Source organism: Protopterus annectens, chromosome 7.part0, assembly GCF_019279795.1.
Source record: "Protopterus annectens isolate FY-2018-M chromosome 7.part0, PAN1.0, whole genome shotgun sequence".
In the NCBI taxonomy this organism is placed as follows: Eukaryota; Metazoa; Chordata; order Ceratodontiformes; family Protopteridae; genus Protopterus; species Protopterus annectens.
This window is the reverse complement of record NC_056739.1, coordinates 1,156,251,925-1,156,279,424: the sequence shown is the minus strand read 5'-3', so window position 1 is coordinate 1,156,279,424 and position 27,500 is coordinate 1,156,251,925. Positions and strand designations below refer to the sequence as shown.

Here is a 27,500-nt window from a genome sequence, read left to right as displayed (position 1 = left end):
TTTAATTGTTTCTGTCTAAAATATATAACAGAATGGCAAACGTGTTGCCAAAATTGATAGACATTGATCAATGTGGTTTTGCAGAGGAGAGGCAAACATTTGACATTAATGATCCAGAGGGAAGCAGGATGTAAGAAAATACTGCTGTTGTTGGTGGGTCGCGATGGAAAGAAAGCATCTAACAGAGTAAGCTGGGATTTTATGAGTAGGCCAATGGAAGCATTTGCATTCAATAAGAAGGTTAATTAGGAGGACACATGAGGGAACAAAGACAACATTAAAATGGAAAGGTTCCTCTCTGTTAAGTTGTGTCAGAGCAGAGGAACCAGGCAGGGGTGTCCTCTTTCCCCTTTGTTATTTGCCTTAAATTTAGATCCAATGGCAATGAAAACAAGGGTCTCAGAAATTTAAGGATATAATTTGTATAGTAATTAAGAAAAGCTGGCTTTATTTGCAGTCAGTATTATTTTGCACCCAAAAGAACCAGAAAAGGACATCTCAGTGTTGTGGAACATTCTGAGATAGTTTCAAGTTTTTTGGGGACAGCAAATTAATGAAGCAAAACAAAGGCTTAACTGTAAACTATGTACCTATATGCATGACTTGGTTCAGCAATTCCTATACTTATGGGACATGATAAAATGAAGTATTTATTAGTATGGGTTAAAAAGGACAACAACTAAGGATATGTGAGATGACACTAAAAAGAAAATACAAAAACTGAGAAACTGGAAGCGTGTATGGATATGGATAACACAGAACAAGCAGTGAAAATGTTTTTTAGTCCCTTTAGTTTTATATACACATCAGGCATATTTTTTATCAACTGGAGGAGAGGATGTGGACATCAATTAATAAAGGATTGAAGGATTTTATCTGGGAAGGGAAGGGAAGGGGGTAAGGTTCAAGTGGGATAAGTAGAGCCTTTCAATAGAACAAGGTGATTTAGGGTTACCTGATTGGAAGGGATATTTTAGAGCTACACACTTAAGGCTCATACACATGGAAAGGGATGATGACGAAGCTGGGGAAATTCAAGAAATAAGGAGAGAGTGGGATTCTGAATGCAGATTCTTAAAAAGAATAACAGCAGCCATACAGAATATTATATTCATAAAGTGGCAGAAAGCATTCTAAGAACTAAGCCAACACGAGAATGGAGAAAGATTCTGCTAATAGGGATGCCTGTAATTAGGGGTACAGAAAATAGGTAAGGGGGTCAGGAATTTACTGGAGAAAACTGGCAAAGAAACTAAGGTACTGGAATCAAATAACTAGATAGGGAAAGGTAATGCAATGGAAACATGCTAAGAAGACATTTGGACTGCAGGCTAGAGACTGCCTTCCCTATCAGGGATTGATAGAGTACAGGCAAAGTGAAAGGGATCAGGGAATCATAAGTGAAAGATTTGCTCTGGTAGAGTTTTAGCTTAAAACGAAGCTGCTTTTAAAAAAATGGATTATTAGTATGGCATATAAAATACTGCACAATAACTACAAGAATCACAGGAGGTAAAAAAAGAATGGGAAGAGAGAGAGACTGGATAAGCAATTCACAAGGTAACAATGAGAGGAAGTGTATGGTTTCCAAAATAAGCAACAAAGTCTACAAGATATAGATTTTTTGCTTGAAAGTATTTGCATACATATTTTTATATCCCAAGGAGACTCCAAATAATTTTTCCTCAAGTAGATGGCAAATGTTGGAGGTGTGATGGGAAAGAAAGAGGTAACATGGAACATATGTTTGGAGAGTGTAAGGGGTTGGCAGATTTTAAAAATTCCCTACAGAGTACTCTATCAGAAATGTTGGGTAAGCAAATAGGAGTAACAAAAGTTACGTCTTAACATAACTTTCCATGTGTGCTGTTGGATCTTCATTCATTCATTACATGTTTATGTACCAGACTATTGACATGTTGTCTGACTTGAATGCCAATTGTTCCCGAAGGGAGGACAGAATGGAATGATTGCAATGCGAGAAGCACTGGCCTCAGTTCCAGAACACTGACATGCAAATTTGCCTCCAGGGCTGACCAAGTGCCTTGGACTGTCTGTCCCTGATAATGCCCCCCCCCCCGATCAGGGAAGCGTCCATGGTCACCGTGGCTAAGGGTGGAGCGGCGAAGAATGGGCAACTCCATAGATTTTGATCTGGTTTCAGCCACCAGAGAAGGTCTTGCTTGCAAAGATTTGTTATCCTGATTTTGTAAGACATAGGACAATCTAACAGGGACCACTGAGTTAATAACAACCACTAAAGGTGTCTCATGTGAAGTCTCACAAATGTGACCATCATGATGGAGGCTGCTATAGACCCCAGAAGTTGTAGAATCACTCTTGCTGGAACCTTGTTGTGGTTCAGAACTGGTTGGTGTTGAAGTCTCACCCTTTACAACCTGAGAGGGGGAAGAAAGACTCGACAGATCCATGTGTCGAATTCCGCCCCTATGAACTGCAGCCTTTGGGATGGAGTTAGTTTGCATTTGCTCTCATTCACAGTGATGCCCAAGTGTGAAAAAAGTTTCCTTGTTTGCTGTAAGATGACCAACAGTTGATGCTCGGTTGGGGCAGTAAGGAGCCAATCATCCACATATGGAAACACCCAGAATCCTCGTAGTCTTAAGTGAGCTGTCACCACTGCCATGCATTTGAACACTCTGGGGGCCGGAGAGAGAGAGCAAAGGGTAGTGCTCGGAATTGGTAATGATTGGCCGCAGGCCATAAGCGGAGAAATCTTCTGGAGCCTTTCTCCATTTTTATGTGGTAATACACATCCTGAAGATCTAGAGAGCACATCTACTCATCTTTTCCCAAGAAAGGGAGTATTGACTGTACCGTGACCATCCGGAACTTAACTTGTTTGATAAATTTGTTTAGGGTGCCGAGGTCTAAAATGGGCCTCCAGTCCCCTGTTTGTTTTGGCAGTAAAAAGGAACCTTGAGTAAAAGCCAGATCCATGTTGGCCTGGGGGGACTACTTGGATGACTCTTTTGAAGCAGCTTTTGAATTTCTATTGCTGCAAATTCCCTTTGACTGGGTGCTACATCGGGAATGCACCTGGTCGGCTTTGGCTTTGTGAAATTTGATTTGAACTGTTTCTTACTGAAACAGCCTTGTTTGCTGTCGCATAAATTAGATTCAGCCTGCTGAATCTAGCTTTGTTTGTATAACTTGAGCACTAATCCAGGCCTTCTTTTTTGGAGAAGGTTCCCCTGCACCCCAGTGGCAGGAGCATGCAGTTAGAACTTGTCTGACTGAAGACTACAGGAACAGAGCTCAGTTCTGAGATTTTTATACTGGTTAATTGGACAATTTGTTTAAAATCCTTTTCTTATTGCTTGTAGTCATCTAAAGCTGTTTTAAGTGTACTTTTTACTGTTTGTAGTCGTTTAAAGCTGTTTTAAGTGTATTTTTTACTGTTTGTAGTCGTTTAAAGCTGTTTTAAGTGTATTTTTTACTGTTTTTGCCTTATCTTTTCAAAAAAACATTTTCCTTGTTTCCCACCTTTCTAAGCTAGTATAGTCCAGTTTTCAGGCTAGTGCTGAACTCAGGGCTGTGTTACAAGTTTCTGAGTTGCCGATACCTTACTTGGATAGGAGAAGGTTTCTCTGTTCACCTGTGAGAGGGAGCTTTGAGCAGCCATCTGTCCCAGGAGGAGTGGTTCCAGCCCAGAAGTTAGTAGTTTATAGTCCATTTTGGGCTAATTTCTATCTCCTTCATTTCCCTGCTGTAAAAACCGCATTTGCACAGTTTTGCATGTCCTGGCAGTGCCACTTAGCTAGGGCAAAATTATTCCCGGCTCCACCAAGTCTCCTCTTCAGTTTTTCCCTTGAAAGTAGTCTAACTCTCAACCTAAGCACTTAAAAAGCATCCTACAGTCAAGCACTTGGTCAGAGCTAATAGCAAGCACTAATATACCCAGACACTTGATTGCCCAGCAGGGAAAGGCTCATTATTCACCCCTCACCAACCAAGCGACTAAGCAGCTCACCCTACTATTCAGGCATGACCAAAGGGCAATTTCAGGTATACTCTCCAGTCCAGCTGGTGAACCTGGGTATCCTGAGGCAATGTTACAACTGCCTCATGTACGCAAACAACCCTCTCCTCCTACCACAAAACATTAACATATGCGAGAGATGCAATTATATAGCTAAACTGGAGGCTAAGCTCTCTCCACCAAAGACTGGAACAGGCAGTCATGCGGAGAAGGTTAACACTTGCACCACACCTCCAGCCTCACATAGACATACTAAATCAGCACTGGCAAAAAATTCACATAAATACACAAAATCATACTCGGAGGCTCTAAATAAAAACCTGCAAAAGCATCAGAGACCTCCAAAGCAGACACCCAAAAAAACCTGCACCTCCCATCACAAACCAGACAACACAAACAAAATCAGTGTGCCACACAATCACAGCACTTAAGGCGAAATAACATACCTGACACATTAGTAATAGGTGAGACTATAGTCAGGCACACTGACGTCCCACTCACTAGGCTGGACAAGGAGAAGGTTACTGTTAGCTGCCTGTCAGGAGCCAGAATCCGCCACATAACACAAGCACTCTGGTCACTCCAGAACAAGTACAAATATGACTCTGTCATTGTTCATGTTGGTGTGAATGACCTGAGATGTACCTCCCTGGACTACATGAAAAGAGACATGGAAGAGCTCTCTGATCATGTAGCCCAGGCAGGTATGACCCTGACCCTGAGTAGCATCCTGCCCTCACCAAGAATGATACCGCAGTATAAAGAAAAAATTATCAATTTCAACAATTGGCTAAGCTTCTGGTGTCATTCAAAGGGGATCCAGTGTCTGTCAGCCTGGGACGACATGCTCGACAAGCCTCGTTGCTTTGCAAAAGACAGCTTGCACCTGTCACCCCTAGGCTTTCAAATACTGGCCAAGGATCTTGCTGCCTCCATAGTGCCTTTTTTAGGCAAGGCTCAAAAGTCAAACCCACCTCCGTAAACAGCGCAAATAAAAAAATGAGGATTATGCTACTTAACGCCAGGAGTTTAAATCTCAAAATGCACGCACTCTAAGCACTCCTCAGTATGGAGAACGTCGACATCTGTGCAGTAACTTGAAACCTGGTTCAAGGCTCCACAGAGCACCCCAGCACTATCAGGCTACAACTCATACCACACATTTTGGCCACAGAACATTGACCGAAACACAAAAAGAGGGGGTGTATCCATATTCATCAAGGATACCTACACCTCCAGGTTAGTGGCGCAGCATGATACCTCTGAGATCATCCATGTGCAACTAACATTGGGCAAATCTGCAGGGCAAATTGTGGCCTGCTACAGATCACCCTTCATAACCCAGGACCACCACTCCGCCTTTCTGAAGACACTGGAAAACATGAAGGTCCTACCGCACACCCTGATATTGGGCGATTTCAATTACCCTACCGTTAACTGGGAAAACTACTCCAGTACAAACTCCCAGGTCCAGCTCTTCCTGGAATTTATCAACTCAAATGCCCTGGATCAGCTGGTGAACTCCCCTACCAGAGGTGAAAACATATTGGACCTGGTCATTACCAACATGGGCGACAGGTGTTCCGCACCAGAGGTCAACCCGTCACTGGTTAGATCAGACCATAAACTAATCACTCTGGATGCCCACACCACACCACCACCCCCAACCAAGGAAACCATAGTGAAAAACATTTCTATAGCAAACCACCTTACTTAAGACAGAGGTGGTGAGTTTCACAGCCCCCACTCTAAAGGATAACAGTGTCCAAGATGCAGGAACCTTTACAAATGCACTCTATGAGCACCTACAAGGATGCATGGATCATGCCATCCCTAGCAAAACCAGGACTCACTCCCCTAAGAGAAGGGAAACCAGTCTGGTGGACCCCTGTCATAAACAGGCTATACAATAGAAGGAGGAAACTAGTTCAGAAAAAAAGCAAATCCCAAGAAGGAAAGACATCCCTGATCAGTATCAGTAAGAAACTAAGGTCCCTCATAAAATCATCCAAGGCTAACTTCGAAAGAAAAATAGCCAAGGATTTGAAAGATAACCACAAAGCCTTCTTTAGCTGTCAAGAATCTAAGTGGCAACTAGCAGATATGCTCTGAGCTAGTGCAATACAGCACAAAACATAGTAAACCTACTGATATTACCAAGATTCAGTGCAAAATTCACCCCCCTCTTACCCCCAAAAGGGCCCACAATAATACCGGAAAAGTGTAGTGTCCCGAAACCACAGACGCACAGGTGAAAACAGCCCTTTTCAAAAGCCAAAAACACAGCGTCAATAGGGCCAGATGGTGTCCCAGGCTGCGTCTTGCACGAACTACAGAACAAACTATCCCCCCACCTAAACACACTGTTCAACCTCAGCCTCTCCACAGGCTACATGCCCGTAGAATGGTGTACAACAAAGGTTATTCCGTACCAAAAAGGAGGGGCCACAACTGACCCTGGTATCTATCGCCCCATAAGCCTGACTAGCCTGGTCTGCAAGGCTATGGAGCGCATCATCATGGAACTCATTAACAAAGACAATGGGAACCTCCAAACACTTGACCTGACCCAGTTCGGCTTTGTTAAGGGCAGATCATTCCTACTAAACCTGGTTGACTTCAAGACAGTCAACAAGGCCATAGATGAGGGGGAAGGTGGTTCACACAGCCTACCTTGACTTCGCCAAGGCTTTTGACACCATTCCCCACTCGGAAATCATGAGATGGGTTGCCAAATGGCTTACAGACAGAACTCACACGGAAAAAATAGCAGGTTCCAGGTCCGACTCTAAACCAGTCACAAGTGGTATCCCACAAGGCTCGGTCCTGGGACCCCTACTGTTCGGCATATACTTCTTAGAAGTACAGGCAAACACAGGAGGACTATGGCTAACCAAGTTCGCCGATGACTGTAAAAGTACAGTTGTGTACACTTACCATAAATGTAGATGTTCGAGTGTCTTCACTGTTGCAGTCATCACTGTAGGGTTCTTCCTGCCGGCAGGCAGTCCTCGGTCGGCCAGAATCCCAAAGTCTGGGTCCGGCGTCGGCTGTTCAGTCATGCTCCCTGACGTCAGAGCGCTAGGAGTACAAAGCTGCCAGCCGACGCCATGTTCTCCAGTTTTTCTTGCCCCAGATGTCAGGTGCCCAAAAGAGAAGGCTAATAGTAAAACAAAAATGTAACACACAACAAACCCCATACCCTGTAGCAAATACACCTCAGAAGAAGGGTGAAGTAGGAAACCACACTAATGAAAGTATAAGAGGGGACAGGGGGGTGGGTAACCCAGACTGCAACAGTGAAGACACTTGAACATCTACATTTATGGTAAGTGTACACAACTGTACTATGTTCATTGTGTTTCACTGTTGCAGTCATCACTGTAGGGTTGAATCCCAAAGCTAATAAAGGGTGGTGGTTATAGAGTAGAAGGGGCGGCTAGAAGGCCTTGCAAAACTGCAGAAGCAAAGCCTGCCCTAGACTTAGAGTAAAGAGGGAGATTATAGTGCTTAGAGAAAGTATGCACTGAATTCCAAGTTGCAGCTTCCGAAATATCTTTGGTAGGTACTCCCCTGAGAAAGGCAGCTGAAGTAGCAGCAGCTCTGGTAGAGTGAGTCCTAATTTTTCCTGGGATTTGCTTTCCATGATGAGAGTAACAAAATCTGATTCCATGAGCAATCCGTTTAGAAATGGTCTGTTTTGAAATAGCTTTGCCTTGGGAATTTGTTGCATAAGAAACAAACAGTTGCTCTGTTTTCCTGATATCCTTGGTTCTGTCCAGGTAAAAACGAAGTTGTCTGTGTACATCCAAGGAATCCAAGATCCTTTCCCCCTTATTTTGTGGATTATTGAAAAAGTTGGCAGGTGAATAGTTTGATTTAAAGCCACTTTGGAAACCACTTGCATGAAAGCAGGATTGGTCCTTAAAGACACCCTATCTTGGTGAAAAATAATATAAGGTTCCACAGCCATGAGTGCTTGTAACTCCGAGACTCTCCTGGCTGAAGTCAAAGCCAGTAAGATAACTGTTTTCCATGATAAATACTTAATATCAGATGTGGCAGCAGGCTCAAAAGGAGGCAGAGTGAGTTTTTCCAGAACACAGTTGAGGTCCCAGGCAGGTATGGGTGGTGTCCTAGGTGGCCTTAAATTCTTTGCTCCTCTGAGATATTGTTTCAGAAGTGGATGCGAAAAGATGGGAGGATCTGTATTGTAATGTGCAGAGAGAGCTGAGGCATGTATTTTTATGGAGGAGAAGGATAAACCCTTATGTAGCATGTCTGTTAGGTAAAGTAAAATCAGTGGAATATTAGGAATGAGAGGATCCGAATCCTGAGCATGCATCCAGGTGCAAAAGCTCTTCCATTTACCTGCATAAGATTTTCTAGTGCTAGGCAGTCTGGCTTCTAAGATGACATCCATGACCTGTTTGGGAATGAAAGGATTAATCATAGACCCTGAATTCGCCAGGCTGCTAGGCTGAGAGTTTTGACATGAGAGTGCAGAGCCTGGTCCTGGTGTTGGGACAAAAGATTTGGAATCTGAGGAAAAATCCAAGGAGGCTCCTGGGATAGATCCATCAGTGTTAGTACCAAAATTGACGAGGCCAATTTGGGGCCAGTAAAATCATCATCTTGGGCTTGTCCTGCTTGATCTTTAGTAACACCCGTGGAAGAATAGGTAATGGCAGAATGGCATACCCAGAGAGGTTTCTCCAACTGAATGATAGTGCATCCACTTTCCATGCTAGCTTGTGAAATGTCCTTGTGCAAAAAATCTGTAACTGGTGGTTGAGGGGGGATGCAAAAAGATCTATGTCCGGGCAGCCCCAGGCTTCTGTAATCATCTTGAACATTTGGGTGTCTAGTATCCACTTGTGTGGGTCTGACAGGTTCCTGCTCAGGCTGTCTGCCAGAATATTTTGTTTTCCTGGCAGGAACTGAGCTTGTAGATCCACTTTGCAAGCTAGAGCTGTGTTCCATAGAGTCATGGCTAGTCTGCAAAGGGGGTAGGAGTGTGAACCCGTAGTTGTCCTGGTTGTAGAAGATCCCTGAAAGCCAAGAGGGCATTCTGTACAGCTAACATCTCTTTTAAATTGATATGTAGGTGCTTCTGATCCTCTGTCCAAAAACCTTGCAGACCTTTTCCCTGCAAGTGGGCTCCCCATACGTAATCTGAGGCGTCCGTGGTTAACACTTGGCTGGCTGGAGGAAGACTGAAGGCTTTCCCTTTGTTGTGAAGACATGCCATGGTCCACCAATGGAATTCCATTTGTAGGCAAGGCAAGACAGCAATCTGTGTGTCTAGACTGTGGAAATGCTGGGACCATACACTTTTTAGGTACCATTGTATTTTTCTCATACGTAGTCTTGCATTTGGTATGAGAAGGATGCAGGAGGCCATGTAACCCAAAGCCTGCAGGAATTTCCTTGCAGTTAGCTGAGTTATTGACGCCAAGGTTTTGAAAGTTGAAGCCAGCTGCTGCTGTTTTTCGGATGTCAGGAATGCCATCTGGGTTGTTGTGTTTAGAAGAGCACCCAGAAAAGTTATCTGTTGTGTGGGTGTCAAATTTGACTTTTTTTATGTTCACAGTGAATCCCAGGTACTTGAGTAGATTTTGCACAAATTCCAGGTGCTGGAGTAAGACATCCTTGCTGTCTGCTTGAATAGGGCAATCGCCCAGATAAGGGTAAATTTGAATTCCCTCAAGTCTACAATAAGCTACTACTGGTGCCAGGCACTTGGTGAAGACCCTGGTCGCAGTAGACAAGCCAAAGGGCAGCGCAGAGAATTAGTAATGTTTCGTGCCGGCCTTGAACCTGAGGTATTTTCTACACTCCTGTCTGATAGGGATGTGTAGGTAAGCCTCCTTTAAATCCAATGTCACCATCCATGTATTTTTGCTCAACATTGGCAGGAGCTGTTGCAGAGTAAGCATCTTGAACTTTGGTATCTCCAGGAAAGTGTTTAAGAATGAGAGATCCAGGATGGGTCTCCATGAATTTTGCTTCCTGGGAACTAGGAAGAGCCTTGAGTAAAAGCCTTGCCCCATCTCTGATTGTGGAACCAGTTCTATGGCCCTCATAGCCATGAGGGATCCCACCTGGTTTAATGCCTCTGCCCATTGGTGTTTTGGTAGGTCTGGCCATCCGTTTGGTCTTGGCAAGGTATGAAAGTGGAATTTGTAACCTCTTGAAACTACCTCCAGCACCCACTTGTCTTGGGTTATGCAAGTCCAATTTTGTTGAAAAAGAGAGAGTTTTGCCCCTAGAGGGGCTTCCAGGAGAGAAGTTCCTGGAGCAATGCAGGGGGAGTCATTGAGCCTGTTTTCTATAAGATTGAAGTTATGTCCTCTCCACCCCTGGGGGTGGAAGCACTCCACTGTCTAGATCTGTAAGAGGTCTGTGCTTGGGCCCTCCCTCTGGAGCGCCTATATCTAGCCCTTTGAGGCCTGTCCGAGCTGGGAAAGGACCAATTTTTAGTTGGCCAATTTCTGCTAAATCTTGGGGGCTGAACTTGTAAGAAATCCTTAACCTTTTGCATGGATTTAGCCTTATCCTCCATTTTCTTCATCACCTCTTCAGCCTTAGACCCAAACAAAACATTATGCTGAACAGGAGCATCCAGTAACTTTGCTTTCACTTGATCAGGTAAGTTTTGTTCCTTTAACCAAGCATGCCTTCTAATGACTGTGCCAGAGGCAGCCGCCCTGCATGAAGCCTCCAAGGCATCAAAACCACAGTGTAAACCATGCTTCCTCACTTGTTCAGTTGCATGTATCAAATCGTGTAATTCCTTATTATCTGCACATGCAGAAATGGTACCTAGCTTTTGTTTCATAACAGACGGTAGAAATTGCTGATATTTTAGCATATGAAATTGACAATTTAAAGCCCTAATAGATAAAGTAGCAGAAGTGTACACTTTTTTGCCCCATCTCTCCAAAGCTCTAGAATCCTTACCTGTCGGAATAGGGTTTTTAGTAGATGTGGCCTTAATCCCTTTAGGACCCTGGGAAATGGTTTCTGGATCAGCAGTAGGATTTTTGTAAAGGAACTGGTGTGAGTCAGGGACCCTGTAATATCTGTCGGGCTTAGCAGGGGCTGGAGGAAAGGAGTCAGGAGTTAAATTAGCCTCAGAAAAGGCATCATCCACAATATCCAAAATAGGAGGAATAGCCAGGGGTCTATGTTGGGGAAGAAGAAGGAAATCCCTAAGTCTTCTCTTAGATTCCGAGTACTCCTGTCCTTCCCAGTGAAAATGTTCCCTCATGTCATGTAAAGTTTCCCCAAAAGAAAAATCCTCAGGGGGAGAAGCTGATGGAATGGATTCCTCAGCATCAGAATCCTCATAAGGAGGGAAAGTATATTCCTGTTCAGAGGAAGACACTGAAGAAATAGATGCCTGATCAGAAGATTCATAATCCAATTCTTGCCTTGGCCTTTTGTCTGGAAAGGAATGTGAACCCCTAATCATGGTTAGTAAGTCCTCCGCCATTTTAAGTAGTTGTTTCTGAGATTTGGGTCCCGGATCAGAAGAGGTCTGGGCTGGTGTCTTAGATTTAGAAGGAGTCTTTGCCTTTGTCTTTGGCTTTGCCTTTATCAGAAGCTGTGTAGGCCTGAAAACCCCCTCGGAAGCCGGTACCTGCACAGCGGCTCCGGACCCATCTGAGGGAGCACTGTCCGAAGGTCATGCAGCTAGAGTATTCAAAGGCCTAGTTGGCTCCTCGTGGGAGTCCGTTTCGGCAATCGGTTCTGAAATGACCGACGACAGGGGCTGCAAAAGCACCTCACTGACGATGGCCGAACCTGTAGCTGGCTCTGCTTGTAAACCGTCGTCTGATTTGGACCTCGGAGGCCTGTCCTTATCCTTGCGTCGTTTGTGAACTCCGGTAGTCGGAAGCGTGTCAGACGACATTTTATAATTAAATCGCCTGCCAAAGTAGTGAAAAGCAAAATCGTACCTCCGCTTAATCGTACATTGGTTAAATCTAGCACAAAACCGACAACTAGCTACGTCGTGGTCAGGGCCTAAACAAGGAATACAGTAAGAATGGAAATCCTTATGAGGTATTTGCTTCCCACAAGAAATGCAATTATTAACTTTTTCTGACATCGGACTGGAGCAAGAAAAAAGTTTCGCCAATGGGGTACTTGGCTTTGAGAAGAAGAAGTAAGTCTTCGGACTGAAGCATAAAAAAATATCAGGAGTCAGCCGACCGGCAATTGCGAAGTGCTTTCACCGCACGGCAAGAAAGACTGGAGAACATGGTGTCGGCTGGCAGCTTTGTACTCCTAGCGCTCTGACGTCAGGAAGCATGACTGAACAGCCGACGCCGGACCCAGACTTTGGGATTCTGGCCGACCGAGGACTGCCTGCCGGCAGGAAGAACCCTACAGTGATGACTGCAACAGTGAAACACGATGAACATCTGGGAGCCATAATTGACTCTCCGGCTGACACGGACATTCTCCAAAAGGGCCTTACTGAGACGGACACCTGATGTCAAAGTCATGGTCTCAAGCTAAATGCCAAAAAATGCATAGTCATCCCGTTTGGGAAAAACAAAACGCCCATGAATTACCACTTAGGTGGCAGCCCCCTTAATAGAGAAGGGGTAATAAGATATCTGGGGACCCAGGTAGATCGTAATCTCTCCTTTGACAATCATATTGCCAAAGTAGTTAGGAAATCCTTCTATGTAGCCCATCTAACTACTAAAGGGTTCTCATCTAGAAATAAAGAGGTTATAGTGCCCCTCTACTCGTCACTCATCAGACCCATCATAGAGTACAATGCTCATTTGGGATGTACCTCACAAGACACTTCCAACAGCTGGAAAGACTACAAAAGTACCTCACCAAGAGGATTACTGGCCTCAAACATATGTCCTATGCAGCCCGACTGGAAAAACTCCGGCTGTACTCAGTGGCATATCGCTGACTCAGAGGTGATCTCTGCCTGACTTACAAAGCCATGTCCAACTCAGAATTGATGGACATGCTCCACTTAAAGAAATCCAAGTCATTGCGAGCCACTCACTCTAATGAGCTAAACCTCGCCACAACAATAAACAGAACATGCTGGAGGGATAGATTCCTGTCACAGAGACTCCCCATGTTTTGGAACAAAATTCCTAACTACATTAGGCAGAGCCCCCCCTCACTAACACTCTTCAAGAGAAACCTTGACGAGTGGATGGGTAACAGAAAATACACCCCTGGAATCACTTCACTGGCTCTTCTTGACAGAGGCTCAGTTAATTAATCAATGGGGCAGCAAAAGCTGACACATACAGGCTAGGCTTATAAATGCCCTCGGGCAGATAGCCTAGTACCTACCTATGAACCTATAAGAAGGGAATGTAATATCCTCTGGTTATTATCGTCTACACCCAAGTATCTGTGGTGATTTCTTGCCAGGCAAAGTGGTGCAGAGAGAAACGACCCCGACTGCCTCCAGAAACAATCAATAAGTCCGCTCTTCAGGAGCGCTGATAGGACTGTCCGGAGAAAGAATCTCTGCATCCCTGGTTATGTGCACCCTCTCTGCCCCTAAAGGGGAGTCTTCCATTTGTATTACCTCCCCCCTGCCCCAGGGGGAAAATTCGGCCCACGTTGCAGAAAAAGGTCTTGGAGGAGTAGAGAAACCGACACCTATGGCTGACAGGGTCTTACCGTCCTTTTCACACCTGGCCAAAGTATCCTTAACCTTAGAGCCAAACACGGATGAGGTCACTATGGAGGCGTTAAGGAAGGAAGACTTGAAAGGGTCCATGAAATCACAACTTCGCATCCAGGCGTGGCATCTAGCCACGATTCCAGCGCCTGACACTCTTACCGCCCTTTCGGTTGAGTGTGAAATCAACCTCATGGACGAATTGGAAATGGACTCCAGGGTGGCTAGTTGTGAGGCAACTTTGTCCCCACCTCATCAGACACTGCACCTGCTAGTGTTTCAGAAAGCTCTAAAATTAAGTCTCTCTGAAGCCACGTGAAGTGTGCCAAGTAGTTCATAGACCTGATTGCAAAGGTCGCAGAAAACACCCACTTCCCTATCCTGTCTATCGCCCAAGACTCCCTGGTCGGGGGATGGACAGTAGAGCTCTCCTTGGTGAGCTCTTTCTTTGTGGCTGCCACTGCCACCACCATAGCATCAACGGGAAGACCTTTGGACCAATGGGGTTGATCTTCTGGTGGGGAGAGTATCTTATCTTCCCCTACATGGGATCGGCTCAATGGCATCAAGCATTGTCCAAGCCCGCTGCACGATGTACTGAACAAGTTCATCTGCGGGGTGGGGGGCACCCAGTAGAGAGTCGGGCTCAGAAAGCCTGCAAGAATACGTTCTCCTTGGGGGAAGAGGTTCATAGGTAGGTACTAGGCTATCGGCTCAAGGGCCTAAGTAAGCCTAGCTAACAAGGTTCCTTGGCTTACGCCACCCAAGAAAGTTAATTTCCTGTGCCCATGTCGAGCAGAGCCACAGAAGTGATCCTCGAGGTGTATTTCCTATTTCCCATCCACTCATCAAGACTGCTGGACTTCCAGTTGCCCCGCTGTTTCAGTATTTCCAGGATGTCCCTGAAGGAAACATCTTCAGGGGGCGACCATGAGGACCCTTCCCCATCATCAAAGTCTGTATCTTCAGTCAGCGATTCCTCCAGGGAATCAATGTTTTTCCACTTGCACACTTTCTTGCAAGGAACCTACTCAAGGGGAACATCAGAGGAAGAAACCGCAGAAGAGGAACCTTGATGAAGGCTAACTTGAGGCTCCCAAGCCCAATGTCCAACAGTAGTGAGAGGTAGTAGCTGTGGCTCAGAAGCATGAGGGTGTGTCTCCGATGCCGATAGGTCTAACTGGGAGCCAGCATTGGCTAAAGCTCTCTCCATCCCCTGGAAGGCCGGACGCCCCGAGGAGGGATGGGAGCCTGGAACCGAAAGAGACAGGAACTGGGGTCACACCCCACCCCGAAGGACCAACCCCCCCCAGGGAAGGAGTGTCCGGAAGAGACAGGACTGCCGAGGCAGGCCAATCTCGGACCATAGGATGGCCTGTGCCCGCAGAGGGTTCAGACCAAAGAGAAGTCTCTGGCACCAAAGTGAGATGCTCTATCAGTGCCAAAGCCGCTGGAACTGGGGTAGCAGTCGGTGACAAAACTTCCAAAACCTGCAAACAGGTTGGAGGAGGAAAATACTGTGGAGTCCTCGGAGCAGGGCCCACGGCTACGAGTGGGAGGGAGGGTTTCTGAGGAGGAGAAATGCCTCTGTCCGTCAACAGTTGGTCTACCAGTCTCACTATATCTACCTCAGACAGGCTCTTGGAGGAACGGGTAGATAACCCTTACGGTGAAACAGGACATTCAAGGAAAGGACTATACTACTGTCCATAGAAAGGGTCCACCAACGGGGAATATCTGGTCTGGGGAAGAACGTCATCTCTCTGAACCAAGGTCGAAGGACCTGTATGAAGCTCAGGAAGGAAAAACACTGGTTCTGAAGTGGCTATAGCCCCAGAGATATGTGTCGGAGCAGCGGAAGTTTTCATGATGGTTGTCGGTGCCGAAAGTTGAGCAGATGAAGAACTCAGAGCAGACGATGTGGTCGATGCCATACGCAAAGTTAACAGTGCAGTAGCAGAGGTAAGAGCAAACGAAACATCTGGTGCCGAAGGAACAAACGGTGCCAATGGAATAGTCTCTTTTGGAGCCAAGGGCAGAGCTGAGGATTTTGGCAGTCTCGGAACCGAAGACTCCTTGTGCGACAACTTAGGAACCTTAGGCCTTGGTTCCGATGATTTCAACTCATGAGGAGAAGCGGGAAGAGACTTGCTCCTCTTTTTATCATCTTTCCTCGGAGGGGGAGAAGCCTCCGTCTCAGAGATTGCCTCCGAAAAAGGAGATTTTACTAAACCAGCAAGCAACAGTTTATTTTTGCGTTCCGCAACAGTGTGGGAGCTGAAAGTCCTACAAATATCACAAGGCAGTTTCTCCAATAAATGAGAAATCCCTAAAGAGTAAACACAAGACATGACTGTCTACGTTAGGCATTTTTCTGTCACATTTGTCACATCTTTTAAAACTGGTAGTAGTTTTCTTTTCTGACATGTTTTCCACAAAAAGTATAACAATTTCCAAAGAAAAACACACAATCCAAAAATAGCAAATATAATAACAATAAAGGCAGTACACTATTAAGTGTAAGAAAAGAAAAAACAGAGGGAGTACCAACTATGGTACGAAAGACTACCCCAACAAGGTAAGGGAAAGTACCAACAATGGTAGACAAGTTACCAACTGGTAGAAAGACGGAGTAAGGTGGGAAAAAGGACACTAACAATAGGGGACAACCAAAAAACAAGGACTTTTTATAAGAAAAGACTTAAAGGAAGAAAATTTCTCTGAAAATTATCAACAAAATGAACACTTCACTGAGAGCTGTCTGGCCATGTCTTGTTTCTTACATGGCAAACGAGATCTGAGGTAACTTGGATAAGGGCGCTATGGGTAAAGCTTAGCTCAAGAGTTTTCTGGCTTTAGCGAGGTTGGTTATCAGCTGAGTCGGAACAGAGGAATGGTTCTGAACCCACATGTAAGGAATGAATGAAGATTAACATCATCAGATGGAATTTTTTTTTTAGCTAAAATACACAATCTGAATTGCCTAGAAATAGTAAGGCCTTATTAAGTTTAATTTTGCTGGCTACCAAAAAAGCAATTACTAAAATATGGAAATCAAGTTCTAAACAAAGTATATTTGAAGTAGTAAATACTGGAACAAAAATAAAAACTGGATGCGAAATGTTTAGAAAAGGCTAGGAACAGATTACATAAAAATGGAAATTGTGGGAACAATACATGCATAATAATATTTTAGAGGAGGAGTGAGGTTTAAGGGAAGGCAGGAAATGAGCAATTATGACAACTGTTTAAAAGAATGTATGTGATTTATAATAATTGTAACTGAGCATGTTAACATGGCTTGCTTTCCTTTATGTAAAAAAAAGTTTGCCTATGTCTTAAGTGATAATTCAGTAAGCGGGTTACAAAAGGTGAGCAGTATGCATTACTTCACCCTCATCCAATGCTTTGGTGATCCTCTAAAAGAAGTATACCAGTTTAAGTAGGCATAGCCTTCTCTTAACAAAACCAAATTGGGATGGGTCCAATGTCTGTATGATGCCAATGTCCTTATTTACCATTTCCATAATAATTCATTCAATGGCTTTGCATATTAGGCTTGTAAGGCTGATGGGTCTGTAGTTCCCTCAGTCAGTTGATGGTGTGCCCTTGTGGAGGGGAATGACGGTTGAGGTCTGCCATTCACCTGAACTTGAAAAATAGGCTGTTTCTAAGCTGTAATTGAAGAGGGACTTAAGTTTCCTGATAGGCTGTGTTTTAGATTGTTCTGGAGGCAACTGTAGATGATGTTGGGACTCATGGAGGCAGTGTTCTTGGCTTTAGCAATTGCTGACAGCACTTGGTCCCTGCTAATGGTTGGGGTAGTATGCTGGAGGGGATTTTAGCTACTGGAGCTTGTGAAGATTGGGTAGTGAAGTCTAAGACAAATTTATCAGACAGAAGATTTGCTATGTCACCCTTATCAGTGAAAGTGGCACTGTACATAACCAGTTCAGTACACTGCTATGTGTTACCTTTAAGGTTCTGGACACAGCTGAAGAAGGCCTTGTGATTGTCCTTGGTCTGCAAGGCTACTTGGCCTTAATGGATTTAATTAGGCCTCTTAGCTTCTTGCTTAGTTTTATAAGACAGCACCTGTCTTTTAGAGAGCTGCTCTTCCTGATTTTGGCTATGAATTTTCTTCTTTCATTATATACACAGTTTATGTGAGAATTCTACCAGTGAGGTTTGTTTACAGCGTTTGTTCTGGGTTTACTTCTGATAGGTAAGGCATTCTTTATGCAGACACTCACGTTTGTACAGGGACTCTGTCAAAATTCAGGGCTCCTCCTAACCCCAAGACCATGGCTACCTATGTAAAATTATTCAAACTATCACTTAAGATGTAGTTTGTGTCAGAACTGTTACTAACTGTTACTGGTTTAGCTGGGTTTTCTGGGTTGACTTTTTACTTCAAAGGAGAGACCTTCGTGATTCACCCTCACTAGTGAGGATTTGGGGGCAACACTGACCAATGTTGGTGAGTACAAGATCCAGTCTGCTTGATCCTCTGGTTGGAGCATGTTTGTGTTAATAGAGTCCAGGAAGTGCTTGTGCCTGTTACTACTGTGGAATCATCTATGGTGAATGTAAAATGAGGCTCAGTACAAGGCTGGTACCTATCTGTGACACATACTCAGTTCCATTATGTATCTTTCATAAGGTCCAGTGAGGTACGTCTCAGGTCATTTACACCTACATTGACTATGACAGAATCATAGTGGTACCTGGGGTGCAGTGACTCGAGGGCATGTGACACTGCGGATCCTGGCTCCAAACTGGCAACTAACAATAACTTTCTCCTGGTCTCACCTGGCTAGTGGGGCGTGTGTGTGTTGCACAATGGAATCCCCAGTGAAAGGAGTATTGGGTAAAGCATATGCTTGCCTTATGAGCTTTGCTTTTCAGGGACCACTGATTGTAGGCTTATGTGAGATGTTAGGTGCTGCTTTTGGTTTGTGTTTTAGTGATTGCGGAGAAGCAAGTGATAAAGGTCCCTCAATAAGTCAACTGGTAACAACAGTCTAAAAGACCTGCATTTGTTCAAAACATTTACTGCAAAAGGCAACAGCAATCAATGAAGTTGTGAGATGGGAATGTAGGTAATACTGAGAAATTATGGATAGATGACTTCAGAATGGGAAAGTAAGACTGTTCATTTATCATTTACTGACTGCTTCAATGCTGCACTTTGAAATCTAATTTTTGTAATACAGCAGTGTGCAAAATGTTGCCAATGTGAAGATTAACACCACATGCCTAATGCAGATGATTATTTGAATACGAATTCACCCTTCCATAACCCCTTTTTTCCACTTTGTACATGGGGTCAGTGTATCACCAACAAAGGCAATCATCTAGAGCCAAGGTTTACAATGTCAGGTGGCTAGCCCTGCCATGATTGTTCTTTCATAGCCCATACTCGTACACACACACACACACACACACCTATGGCCAATTTAGAGTATCCACTCCACCTACTTCATGTGTTTGGACTGTGGGAGGAAACCAGAGCACCCAAAGGAAACACATGTGAACACAGGGAGGACATGCAAACCCCGCATGGAAGGCACCTCAACCAAGAATCAAACCAGAATACCTCTTGCTGTGAGGTGACGATGCTATCCACTGCACCACGGTGCCACTTATATTTTACCCTCAAAGGCAGTAGACAGACAGACAGACACACACATACACACACCTGTGAAAAAAGAAATGTCCTAGCCTCATACACTGAGCTTCAGTGGTCTGCCAAACCACCTAACCTTCACTGCTCATTTGACCTGTTAATGGTCTATTTCAAGTGACAGAGCAGATAATAACCTCTCTGCCTACAATGAGCCAAGTGTATATTCATGTTTTTCCAGTTGTGCTTTGCCACCACCTGCGGTTGAAAGCTTTTGCTGGAAATGAAATCAGTGGCTGGCCTTTGCATCCAATGAGGTGATGCCTGCTGCAGCCTACACAGCCTGCAAATCCACTATTTCATTTTCTCCATTGTCCAGTAAAAGAGTGCAACTCTGTCCTTTACCAGCACATCTCCCAAAACAGGCAAGTCAATACTGCTAGCTCCTTCCACCATCCTCCCTTCCCCAAGTCAAACCTCTAGTTTCTCAATTCTCATGGGGCTAATGAATCCTAGCTTGTCCACATCACAAGCATACACCATACACTCCTGAGTTAAACGACTGGCATAAATGCACTCTTTTTCATTATAATAATGAAAGCAATCCTATTCTTTTCCAGGGAAGTCAAAGGATTTACAATTTCACGTCAGCTGCTAACACTATCAGACAGAGGACACCTTAAATTTAAGTCTCATCTAAAAAAGAAGTAATTCAAGAGAAAAAAAAAATCACATTCCATCAGTATATCAGTGAGGAAATTTTAAACCAACAGCCTAGTTCACCATACAATAATCAATGTGTGGGATCAAATTCTGCCATCGTCTAATCCTTCCAAAACATGCAAATGCAAAGAATACTACAATACTAGACTTACACATCATACAATTGTTTCCAGTAATATAAAGAAAAAGAAATTTGGACAAAAATATTACAAAACTCTACTAATAAACAATTATAAGAATTACCCAGTCTTCCGAAGTCCCCTTCCCCCCATGTATACAGCTCTCCATCTTCAGTCACTGCAGCACTATGTCGGTACCCAGCAGACACACACACCACCACCTACGGAAGAAATAAATGACGTTTTACCAGATTATCAATGGTTAATGCCCTCATCATCATCATTTTCACAATCATGTCACGTAGAAATAAGCACTTCCTAATACTGCTGCTATGGTCAATTTCTGTGTTAAGATCAAAACAAGTAAATCTAGTGTTTCATGAATTGTGTTTCCATTAAAAAAGCTATTCTTTTTAGCATTTTAGCCTTTAATTCATTGCAGAGCAGGCCAGAGTCCCACGAAGATGCATTTCAAATTTGACAGTAACAGGTCAGAGATACAGCACAGAATACTACTTCAAGTGCTACCCATTTTCACTTGAGTGTTTTATTTCTCTGTACTGAAATTAATTCAGCATTTACATACCAGTGGAGTTTAATAAGAGGTGATTGAAAGAATTATGTGAGTTCTGCACTGTGAACAACATGAAGATGAACCTGCTGTTTCCTGGATGTAAGTATATCCTCACTCATTAATATTTACAAAAATGTATTTTTCCTAGCATCATTTGTAAGGGGGGGGTTGGTATCCTCTGTAGATCGATGAGTGTGTATGTATCTTAAAAGAAGCTATCAAGGACTTGCACAAGTGTATAAATACTGAGCACGTGTGAGCCTGACTGCCATTTTAAAGTAAGCTGTTGAGATACGCAAACATGTATGCAAGGTCTGTCTGTTAAACCAGTTCATTTATATTTTATGATGCTGCTATCCATCCTGATGTGTTTCTATGTATTAAAGCATCTAAACAACATACCCCAACCCTGCTTGTCTTCTATGTTAGAGAGGGGCAAGCGACACTCTTAATCCCAATTTAGCTCTTGGGCAGGAAGGAGAGGGGAGGGGCGAGGGTTAGCCCTTCTCTCAACAAACAGTGTTACAAAAAACAAAGTAAAAACTGATGTTATATTCTAATTAAATAAATAAATATTACACAATGTTAAATTAAATCAACACGTCACCTTGAAAAATATTTTTAAAAAAGTAAACTTATTAAACTTTCCAAGAATTTCCTATCAGACTACCAAATAGTGACCCGCTATTGACGGGTCTATATTAGAACACCGAACATTCAAAATATCGAGTATTCTAATATTGAACCCTATGAATTGAAAATTGAAAACATCTAACATTCAGAACAGCAAATTTTTTCCTAGGGAAAAAATTTGCTGTTCCAAAACACATACACACAACACAAGCACACCAAACAAACAGCAATCCACACACATACACCTAAACTCTTACACCTAACCCTACACTAAACTATACATACACCACTAACTAGCCACTTACCTTAACCCAAACCCTAAGCCTAAGGTCTGTCACTATCGCACAGTCACCTCACCCGCGCACTAACCCTAACTCACCTACCCCACCCTAACCCTCACGTCCACATAATCGCACACTTACCTGACCCGCACCCTAACCCTAACTCACCTAACCTGCCCTAACCCTCGGTTAGACCCTTACACTTACCTGAACCCGACCCGTAACTTTCCGCCACAGCCCTGAAAATACCGTAGCAACAGAAACAGACAACCAAATTCTTTCCCTAGGAAAAAATTTGGTTTTCTGTTTCTTCGATATTTTCAGCGTTCACTAAAAATGGGTCGATATTAGAACACTCGAAATTTTGAACGTTCGGTGTTCTAATATAGAACCGCTATTGACTCCAGCACTGTGTTTTATTTACGACAAGTTGGCAGCATGGTCCATTGTAATGGGTGACTAAGCACAGAAACCATCAACACATTGCACAGGGTATTCGTTTTAATATACCACTTCAGCATCCATTTCAAATATTTTTAAGGGAGGTGTGGAGTAAGGCCTCTTTGCAGACAAAACAGACTTTCTTCAGTATAGGGCATACTATATGTCAAACAAGCCTCCCTCCCGTCTATCATCTATCAGAGTTTTGGAGGAATGAACAAAATCCTGGAGGGGTAAGACCTGTTTCATGGTACATGTGAACCAATATCATTTGAAACCCATCTGCAACTCTTGCCAAGGTGTGTAGCAACAGACATTTCAGCTGCCATCAAAGGCATCATGACAGGTGGAAATTCACTTCAAGCAAGAAATAACAGGGTAAGGTATAGTTGTGTAAGAACTTAACAGAACAGATGATGTCCTACTGGTCACTGTTGCAGCATTCATAACATATGGGTTTTTATTCACCGATGTCCAGCCAGGATACCAAAGCTTTACCTTACTAAGAACATACGTCTGACACATGCCCTCAGCTCATATGCACTGGGGTATACAGGGTAATTCATGCACGATTACCTCAGGCTATCTCCAAGCCAGCGGCTTGAAGACTACTGAGAAAGGAAAGTGGTCAGTTTGGAAGGGTGTTGCTCGAAGAGGTAAGTAAACTCCACTGAAAGCAGTTTATTTCAAGATAGCTTACACCAGAGGGGAAAGAGAAAAATAGGAGTAGAGGAAGAAGAGAGTAAGGAGGGAGGGAAGGAATACAGTAACAGTGATTAGTAGGACATCTACTGTTATAAATTCATATATGCCTATACTATGTCCTGATTGAAATCACTGCTGCAGTACTCTTAACATATGGGTAATTTCCAGAGCTGAAGTAGGTAAACAGGAGGGACGCTGGCTACAAGGATGAGCTGGCTAGGATACCAGATAGGACAGACCTAGCAAAGGCAGCTCTGCATCTTGAAAAAAGGCATACATTTTGTAATGCTTGGTGAATATGTGCACAGAAGACAGGTGGCTGCAACCAAGATGGACCTGGCATCTACACCCTTGAGGAATGCCCCAAAGGAAGCCACCACTCCCTCCCAGTGGAATGTGCTCTTGGAAAGGAAGGAAGGTAATGGTTTCCCATACTGTGTATAACAGAAAGAAATGGCCTTAAATGTCCAAGATGCAATGGTTTGCTTTAGAGACCAGATGGCCTAGTTTGGCATTCATGAATGAGATGAAAAACTTGGTACATTCTTCTGACAGTTTTGTTGTTTTGTCCGAAATCTTAGCTGCCTGTAAATGTCTAGTGAGTGGACAGTTCTTTCCCCCTTATTCTGTGGATTAAGGAAAAAGGTAGTCAGGTGGATGGCCTGGTTGAGGGGCATTTCATTCACTGGTTTAGACATAAATGAAGGATTGGCTGTGGGACCCACCTTGTTCTTGTGGAAAATTCAAAAGAGTGAAGTAAACATAAGAGCCTGAATTTCAGACACTATGCAGGCAGATGCAAGATCCAGCAGAAGAATGCCTTCCAGGTGCAGAACTTTAAAGTGGCAAAAGCTGCTGGCTCTAAAGGGGAGCAGTCAGTTTTTCCAGCACAAAGCTGAGCTCTCAGGGAGGAGGAATAGTCTTTCTAAAAGGCTTAAGGTGTAGGACACCTCTCAAGAAAAGTCTGACCTCCATCTTGGACATGAGAAGAGGATCAAGAGGCAAACAGGCATTAATGGCAGACAGATGGGCTTTAATTGACAAGAGAAAGCTCTAGGAGAGAGGGAGATGTTTACAAGCCTGAGGGATGTATCCCTCAGCTATAGTGTTCCTGTTGCTTGAGAGGTTCTGTCAATGCATTAGTCTTTATTTCTTGAGAGTCTTGGAAGAGTGGTTGTGACAAGTAATCATTCTACTGCTTACTGTAAGATCATAAGTGTGTTTAAGGCCTTCATTACCTTGAAGAACCAGCGGAATGGTAGTGGCAGTGACTGTTCTTCATTAACTCCCTATTTAAAACTATGTGGCTTGATCAGCAAAAGACAGTAATAAACAAAATCCCTGTTCATGCATACAAAGTCAATTTGGCCTGCATTGGCTAAATGCAGTGTCCCAGTGTGAAAAAAAGGGTCTGCTAAACTCTGCACAACACCTGCTATGACAGTGATGGCGAACCTTTTGGGCTCGGAGCATCAAAAATTTGGTAAATGCCTATCTTGACTTGACTCTGTGATGGTACAAGTTCCAGGACCAGGGTCTACTAGCAATATGCAGTGACACCTAATGTTTTAAAGCATCTATTCTAATATCAATAAATGCATCTTATATATAAGGCTATTTGTTTAAGATCACCTACAAGTAATGTTTGGCTGTGATTTGCACAGTAGAGCTGAAAGTGAGTTTGATGATTTCTTTAATAATTGTACATGTTTACACATGTACTGTGTAACTTTCCTATGATGCAAATTCAGTGTTTTTGCAAGGTCAAATGTGCCGTCATATATTATTTTACTAAATATGCACTTCTAAACTATAACATATATTTGATATTTTAGATTAAGTTTATCTAAGACAAACTGTTCAAAACATTAAGAACATTTGATGTAAAAACAAACAGAAAAAAAATATCTTACTACAACATAAGCCCAACCTGTTAAAATAGGCCATAAAATGTCAAAGGTTCAGAGTGCTAATTAAGTGTTCATTCAAGCTAACATAAAAGACAGTTCTGAAATGATGCTTCCCTATTTGCAAATAGAAAGTATAGGTGTGTGCAATTACCATAAATGTAGATGTTCGAGTGTATTCACTCTTGCAGTCATCACCTGTGGGTTATCCCTGCTGTGGTAGCCCTCAGCCAGCCCAAATACCAGAGTCAATGGGCAGGATTCACGATGGCTTGCACGGAGTCTAAGAGTCGTGTAAGACTCCATGCAGCCATAGCGATCCAGGAACAGCCCGAAATACCGTGTAAGAGACCAGCTAAAACGTCTCTTACACGGGCAGGGCGTGGATATGCTAATTACCTCACTTGCAGCCGAAAGGCATGTAAATGAGGTAGATTAGTAATCCACGAAGCTGAAACCAGCCCGTGTAAGAGTCGTGTTAGGTGCAGAAATGTACTCAGTTGACAACCGAGTACATTTCTGCAAATAACACAATGGAGCCATGTCAGCTCCAAATAAAGTGTGCATATGTGTCAGGCAGCATGCCAATGGCCAAATATGTGGCCATTGGCATGGTAACCCGATGCAAACATGAAAAAAAAAATTTTTTTTTTCGGCGATGTTTAAACGCAGCGCAGCCCCGCGCAAACGGGCTGCGCTATATAAAACATAAAAATAAAGGTTTTAAACCCACAAATATGGGTTTTATGTAATGCAGGGACAAGCAGACCGAAAACAACATGGCCACCGTTTAGTGGTTGCTAAGGGGGGAAGCTGAGTGTAAGACACGTAACTAAGCATTAGTAGGCAATCCTATGTAAATGAGTGGTAGGATAGTGAATCTCACTGTCACATAGCAAATGAGCACATTCCGTGTAGTGTAAGAGTTAGATAAGGGGGAGTAACAGAGTATAGGTGACATCACAGGGGGGAAATGTCAGAAAGAAATCAAGCTCATTGGAGCAAAGTGGTATGTGAAAGATGTCAGTCACACAGCATAGAAAGAGGAGTGTCAACAGATAAGCATGGGAAAGTCAAGAAATGGAAGGTGTACACTGTGGCTAACACCAAAGTTTCTTGCTGTGCGTGCATGCGCGCGTGTGCACGCTGGGAGGCGCGAGTAAGACAGAGTGCGCGCGTGTAAGCGTGAGTGCACGCGTGTAAGGCAGAGTAAGCATGTAGGAGCCTGTTTAAAGATCTGCGCGTTTTAACCTGAATAAGCAGATTCTAGTCCGTGTAAGCATGTGTGCGTGCGTGGTAGCCACTGCGAGCGTGTTTTCGCTGGTATGCGCGCTGCTCCCCCCTGAGGAAACAGGCAGGAAAAAGGAAGCAGAAGAAATAGTAGGAAGCTAGCAAGGAATACTGGTAGAGCTAGCAGGTGAAAACAATTAGAAGCAGGCAATTACACAGGCAGAATACTAGCCCAGCCCAGCACTTAAAACACTGCAAACAGCATTGCAGTATGTTTCTCTCAAGAGACACTGCAAGACAGGAGTAAGCTATTAGAAGTGAAAACTGAAAAAGCTGCACTCAGACCAAACAAGCTAGGGGCTGCCATAGCTGTTCTAAGGAGACATAGGAGACTCGCTGAGGGTGGTGACAATGCAAATGCTGCCAGACAACCCACAGTGAGGAGACGGAGAAGAGTGTACAGGCCCAGAGTCACCTACCAGGGGTTACATGAGCTGGAGATACTGGAGCGCTATAGAGTGGACAGAGACCTCCTGCAGCAAATTGTTGAGCTGTGCAGGCCATGCCTCACACACAGAACCAACAGAGGGGAACCCATCCCAGTGGAAACCAAGGTATGTGTTGGCCTAAGAATACTAGCAACAGGTACCTTCCAGAGACCAACTGGTGATATGATGGGGATCTCACAGGCATCAGCATCCAGGGTACTGCACCAGTTCCGGGATGCCATGTCGGCACATGTCGGAGATCATGTATATTTCCCCAATTCCCATGAGGCATTGGCCAGCAATATGCGATTCTTCCAGCAAATAGCAGAATACCCTGAGGTAGTGGGTGCAATAGACTGCACGCATATACGCATCAAGGCACCAGCTGGTAAGCGGGGTAGGGCCTACATTAACCGCAAGGGCTTCCCCTCCATCAACTGCCAGGTCATGTGTGATGCCCAGGGCATAATAACGAATGTGTGTGCTGGCTGCCCTGGAAGCTACCACGATTCCCATATCTGGCATCTGACGCAGCTGTACCAGACATTTGCCAATGGGGACATCCCACATGGTCACTTAGTGGGGGATGCTGGATATGGAGCCGTGGCTGATGACACCCATCAGAAACGCACACACACCTGAACAAGAACGCCATAATGAGGCACACGCACAAACACGAAATGTAATAGAGCGTGTGTTTGGGCTGCTCAAGTCACGGTTCCGGTGCCTGGACACATCTGGTGGAGCCTTGCAGTACTCACCAACTACATGTACCCAAATTGTCATGGTATGTGCTATGCTACATAATATGATTCTGCAAAAACAGCTGCAGCAGGACCAGCATAGGGCCGGGACAAACAGCCCCCCACCATTGCCAAGGCCATCACAGGCAGAGCGTGACTCGGAGGAGGAACAACCTGAGCCTGCCCCAGAAGGCAGAAGGAGGCATGCCCAGTATGCCCTGGCCTTGGCAAAGAGGCAACACATAGCAAATACACTGGCTCAGTAGGAACCCTGGGAATGATACCCTCTCTGACTCACTCATATAGTAAAAGGGACGCCTAACATGACACAACCTGCTTTCAAATGTG

At 44.1% G+C, this 27,500-nt stretch overlaps 1 protein-coding gene across 5 annotated transcripts in view; it reads right to left on the bottom strand.

The window, feature by feature from the left end:
- HERC1 (HECT and RLD domain containing E3 ubiquitin protein ligase family member 1) overlaps window positions 1–27,500 on the bottom strand; it is a 3,987,333-nt gene that overhangs the window by 3,584,476 nt on the left and 375,357 nt on the right. For all 5 annotated transcript variants that reach the window (XM_044077739.1, XM_044077741.1, XM_044077740.1 and 2 more), the window contains exon 6: window positions 20,275–20,371. In XM_044077739.1, the coding sequence (XP_043933674.1) occupies window positions 20,275–20,371 (97 nt within the window). The remainder of the gene's footprint in view (window positions 1–20,274; window positions 20,372–27,500) is intronic.